The following is a 5,647-nucleotide window of genomic DNA, read 5'->3' as shown; positions in this document are numbered from 1 at the left end:
CAGCCAAACTTGAGTCGCTTCACCGTCGCCTCGATCATAAGAACCTTCAGGGAGGAAAACAGGTACAGTAGATGTGCTTCAGACTGCTCTCTACTGTAACTGTTGAGTGCTGTACACTGTGCTGTTACAACACATACATGAACTGTAGCTGTTGCCCTACACTACTGTAATAAAAATAAATACATCAAATTGCCTCATAATCAGATTTTCTGAATGCTTCCATTTTGTAAAAAGGATGTGTTACAGTTACAGTAATCAGTACTTCTATTTTTCTAGGACACAGAGATGATGAAATGGAAGAAGCCTGCCAAATATCTCAGTTGATGCAAGAGGATCCCCCCCGCTGCCTGGCTAGGGCCAATATATCCTGTGATGCTGACGAGATTCTCTGACCTGACCCAGACTGGATGCTGGGGTAGAGTATTTTATTTATTTATATTTTTTTTTGGTGTGTTGTACTGTACAGTACATTAAGTAATAAAAAATATGTGCCAATGTATCCATTAGTTGTGCCTTTTGTGTTTGGGGGTTTGTGAGGGGGAGGGGGAGGGGGGGGGACCACAAGTAACATAACTTACCAGTTTTGGAAATGTTGTTTTGAATTTATTGCACCAGTGTGTAAGACTGTTGTAGTGTGTGTGTTTGTGAGGGCTTATGTGTGATGTCTGAGGGCAAAGAGTGAATGGTTTTGAGTGGAGAGTTTCATATTAACCTGAAAATAGGATGTTTGCTGTGTGTTTACTGTTTTGAGAAAACGAGGCATAGTTTCAAGAAATGTGTTTAAGCAATCAAGAAAAACTGTAAGCATAGAGTATTAAATGGAAACGTATCTGAAATGTGTGTATTTCACAAATATTGCATTTATTTCACTTCAGCTGTGGTAAAGTATGCAAACACCACGTGAGCGGTATAGCTACGGGAAGCAGAAAGTGTTCGACTCACGTCTCAGTTTTCAGCTCCTGCACGCAGCAACTCTCGCCGATCGGTTACATCCAGCCGCAGCCGATGAACAACTAACGAGAGATAAATCTACTTCATCTTATGCTGATAACGGTGTGACAGAACGGCTACCTCTCCCTCATAACCAGCAATAATTTTCATTAATGACTGATTATTCCAGTTTTCAGATATATTATAGACTGAGTTATAGGCCTATAATTAAAATTATTAACATTGTATAATTGTATAATCTAAATGTTTTTAAATAATTTTCGATGAGGAGTAAGCTAATCTATCTACTTTAGATTTTGGTTGAAAATGAAATTTTGGTAGATTTATAGGCCTATTAATAGGTTGCGTTTAAAAGGTGACCATAACTTCTAACTAAAACACAAACTATTATTTTTTTCATGTTGAAAAATTATCTTTTAAAAAATTGTTTAAAAAACTCTTATGTCAAACACCTTGTAAAACTTTTAATTGGGTTAGTTCTATTTTTGTAACACCATCTTGTAATTGACCATGCTTGAGTCACACACACACTTCAACATTCAACAGCAAAACAACATAGCTATACTAAGTCAAGAGTAAGTGTGAAGTAAATTATCAAGTATTCTCAGTTCTTTTTTTAGTTTCTAGAACTCTTGTGTAACTGAACTATACTAACTAAGCATTTTTCAGTACAACATACTATTCCTATTTCATTTTACATCGTTTTTTAAGGCAATCGGTTTGCATGATTTGTTAAGTGTCTATTAGATTTTACAGTACATTATATGGTGTATCTTTTATAAATGAATTTTTGTTCTGATTGTATGGAGCTGCACTTACTGTTAGATGAACTGCAGATGAAAGTCAGGCTGTCACTACATGAAGAATCATGCCATTCTCCATTTCTCATCATAGCACACTCATCTCTGCCATCAGGTTGTCCAGGTCCCCAGTTCAGATAGAGCGCAGGTTCACCTGAAGACCACTGCCATTTCCTCTGCAGCCCAATCCAGACACCTCCATCATTCACACTCTTCTTCAGCTCGTTCGTGTCGTTCATGTTGTCAACGGTGGCCAGATCTGTGTAATTCTCTCTGCAGAATCTCTGAGCTTCAGTCCAGGTCTTCAACACGTTTATAAAGTGATACTGACGCTGAACACATTCAGATACGGAGCAGAGAGCTGTGAAAGAGAGCGTTTGATTTAATGCTTTTCATAACAGGGTCAAACCTGATGAAACTATAAACCATAAATAATACAACAAACACACTCACCAATGAGAAAAAGAATCAAATATAGAGTTTGGTCCATTTCTGAGGAAGAAACACATTGAAAAACTCAGAACATTCACAAATTCATTTTGGAGTAAAATCTGACAATTTCAGAAACATGAATGAAACACATAATCATTCAGACAATATTAACATCTGAAAGTGTAATTGTGTTTGAAGAATGAACATGTTCTTACTTTAGAGGTTGTGTGTTTCTGTCCTGAGTCTGATGTTTCTGTCTGCAGATTTAAACTACGCTATTATTATATCTGCTCTCAACCCTCATTCAGCTCATCACGTCACTTGTTTATTTCTCTAAAACGAATTTTCATATTTGACTTCCTCCTTATTTGTGCATATTCCACCTCTCTTTTTCTTTATTTGCATATTGACGTCAGTATCAGTAAATCTACAAGTTCTGCAGAATAAAGTATTGGTAACAACATGGAGTAATCAGCAAAATATATACATCAAATCAAATCAAATCAAGTATATTTGTATAGCGCTTTTCACAATACAGATTGTATCAAAGCAGCTACACAGTATTAACATAAAATAATACAACAAAGTTTGTTTCTAGTGGAATTTATTGATTGATAGAATAAAATTAAATTAAATATCCCCAAAATATCCCCAACTGAGCAAGCCAAAGGCAACAGTGGCAAGGAACCGAAAAACTCCATCAAGTGACCTAATGGTGTCCTAAAACTCCATCAGGTGACCTAATGGAGAAAAAAAAAACCTTGGGAGAACCCAGGCTCAGTCGGGGGCCAGTTCTCCTCTGGCATTTATGAACTAGAGGCCGGATTGTAGTTTGAAACTGTGAGATTAACAATATTATATGAATGCCTGGCTGAAAAGATGCGTCTTTAATCTAGTTTTAAACTGGGAGAGTGAGTCCGAGTAACGAACAGTATCAGGAAGGCTATTCCAGAGTTTTGGAGCCAAATGCGAAAATGCTCTCCCTCCTTTGGTGGATCTGGATATCCTAGGTATGACCAAAAGCCTCGAATTTATTGATCTTAAAGGGCGTGATGGATTATAGGGTGATAGAAGATCCGTTAAATAGACTGGAGCTAAGCCGTTTAGGGCTTTATAAGTCAATAGCAATACCTTATAATTAATACGGAACTTTATAGGTAGCCAATGTAGTGATGATAAAATCGGTGTTATATGATCATATTTTCTTGATCTAGTAAGAACTCTAGCGGCTGCATTTTGGACTAACTGTAGCTTGTTTATTGAGGATGCAGGACAACCGGCTAATAAAGCATTACAGTAATCTAGTCTCGAGGTCATGAATGCATGAACTAACTTTTCTGCATCAGAAACTGATAGCATATTACGTAGCTTAGCAATGTTTCTAAGGTGGAAAAAGGCTGTTTTTGTAACATACGAAATATGATTTTCAAAAGACAGGTTACAATCGAGTATAACACCCAGGTCTTTTACTGTAGAGGATAAAGTAACAGGACATCCTACGATGTCAAAGTTGTATTGTGAGAGGTTCTGTGGGCGGTTTTTTGAACCGATAAGTATTACCTCTGTCTTGTCTGGATTTAATAAAAGAAAATTACGCGTCATCCAATCTTTTATATCTTTAACACACTCTGTCAATTTGGATAATTTAGCGTTTTCATCTGGCCGTGATGAAATATATATTTGAGTGTCATCAGCATAACAATGGAAACTAATTCCATGTTTCCTTATAATATTTCCAAGTGGCAGCATATATATTGAGAATAATAGAGGGCCTAACACAGATCCCTGCGGCACTCCATAGTTTACTGAAGTTATGATCGATTTTTCTCCATTTAAATAGACAAAATGGTAGCGGTCTGAGAAGTATGATCTAAACCAGCTTAATGCTTGTCCTTGAACACCAGTATAATTTTGTAGTCGATCTAAGAGTATTGTATGATCTATAGTATCGAACGCAGCACTTAGATCAAGTAAAGTATTGAGATGCAGCCTTGGTCAGAAGCTAAAAGTAAATCATTTGTGATTTTAACGAGCGCAGTTTCAGTGCTATGATGCTGCCTGAATCCTGACTGAAACTTTTCATAGATATCATTTTCTTGCAAGAAAGAGCCCAGTTGAGTGGACACAACTTTTTCTAGTATTTTAGACATAAAAGGTAGATTTGAAATGGGTCTATAATTTGCTAGATTATGCGGGTCTCATTGTGGTTTCTTAATGAGAGGTTTTATCATTGCCAGTTTAAATGTTCTTGGAACATGATACATGTAAACATTCATAATTTATATTTGAACATTCACAACTAAACACCTGCTTTAATGTTATTGCTGGACTGTATAACTTGTGGTACATCCCTGTTCAATTTGACATGTATGTTTTTATTTCAGTCTGGACCACTTTTGTCAAATGTGACCCTGGACCACAAAACCAGTCACATGGGTCATTTTATTTAAAATTGAGATTTATACATAATCTGAAAGCTGAATAAATAAGCTTTCCATGGATGTATGGTTTGTTAGGATAGGACAATATGTGGCCGAAATACAACTATTTGGAAATCTGGAATCTGAGGGTGCAAAAAAATCAAAACATTGAGAAAATCGCTTTTAAAGTTGTAATTTCCTTTCTCGATTGTGCTGTATTCACTCACAAAAATAAATGTTTTATATATTTACGGTAGGAAATTTACAAACTATCTTCATGGAACATGATCTTTACTTAATATCCTGATGATTTTTGGCATAAATTAGAAATCGATTTGACTCATACAATGTATTGTTGGCTATTGCCACAAATATACCCGTGCGACTTGTGACTGGTTTTGTGATCCAGGGTCACATATATATATTTATTATAATGATAATGCAGTTAGTGTAGGCAATATGGCTCTGTTCTTGGCAAATGCAGCCATTCCTACGAGCAGCAAGTCAAGTCCCCTTTAGTGTAACAGAACAGACCCAGTAATAATGTATAAAAAACATAGGCCTAGTTAAAATTCACAAAATTGAACGAGTTGTTGTAAACAAGCCAAAATACATGAGAAAGGATGATGTACATGTAACGTAGTGGTGTCACTGAAGATGAACACAAGACAGATCTCAGATCAGATCACAGATCTCCAGGCTAAAGGTGGAGCTGGGGATGGAGGAGGGAAGTTAAATCCAGTGTGAAGCCATGCAACAGAAGAGTGGGGATTTAAAAGAACCTGTGATGTGTGTGTCAAAACACATCAGAAACAGTTGATTGTCAGCTGATACAAGCTTTACTGACGTCGCCTGAACTGATGCAATGCTGGATTTCTCTGATCATATTTAAAGGGATAGTTCACCCAAAAATGAAAATTACCCCATGATTTACTTACCCTCAAGCCATAGGTGTATATGACTTTCTTCTTTCAGACGAATACATTTGGAGTTATATTAAAGAAATGTCCTGTCTTTTCCAAGCTTTATAATGGCAGTGAATGG

General features: G+C 36.5%; 1 protein-coding gene across 1 annotated transcript in view; it reads right to left on the bottom strand.

The window, feature by feature from the left end:
• The window catches only part of LOC308681214 (C-type mannose receptor 2-like), a gene marked incomplete at both ends in the record, with an annotated part of 8,827 nt that extends 6,586 nt beyond the window's left edge, over positions 1 to 2,241 (bottom strand). The window contains 2 exons of the mRNA XM_081349885.1: positions 1,771 to 2,112; positions 2,205 to 2,241. Coding sequence (XP_081206011.1) covers positions 1,771 to 2,112; positions 2,205 to 2,241 — 379 coding nt within the window. The remainder of the gene's footprint in view (positions 1 to 1,770; positions 2,113 to 2,204) is intronic.
• Between the last annotated feature and the right edge of the window lie 3,406 nt (positions 2,242 to 5,647).

This window comes from Scardinius erythrophthalmus (assembly GCF_964197995.2).
Source record: "Scardinius erythrophthalmus genome assembly, chromosome: 2".
In the NCBI taxonomy this organism is placed as follows: Eukaryota; Metazoa; Chordata; class Actinopteri; order Cypriniformes; family Leuciscidae; genus Scardinius; species Scardinius erythrophthalmus.
Note: the sequence above shows the minus strand (reverse complement) of the source record. Positions and strands in the feature narration are given on the sequence as shown.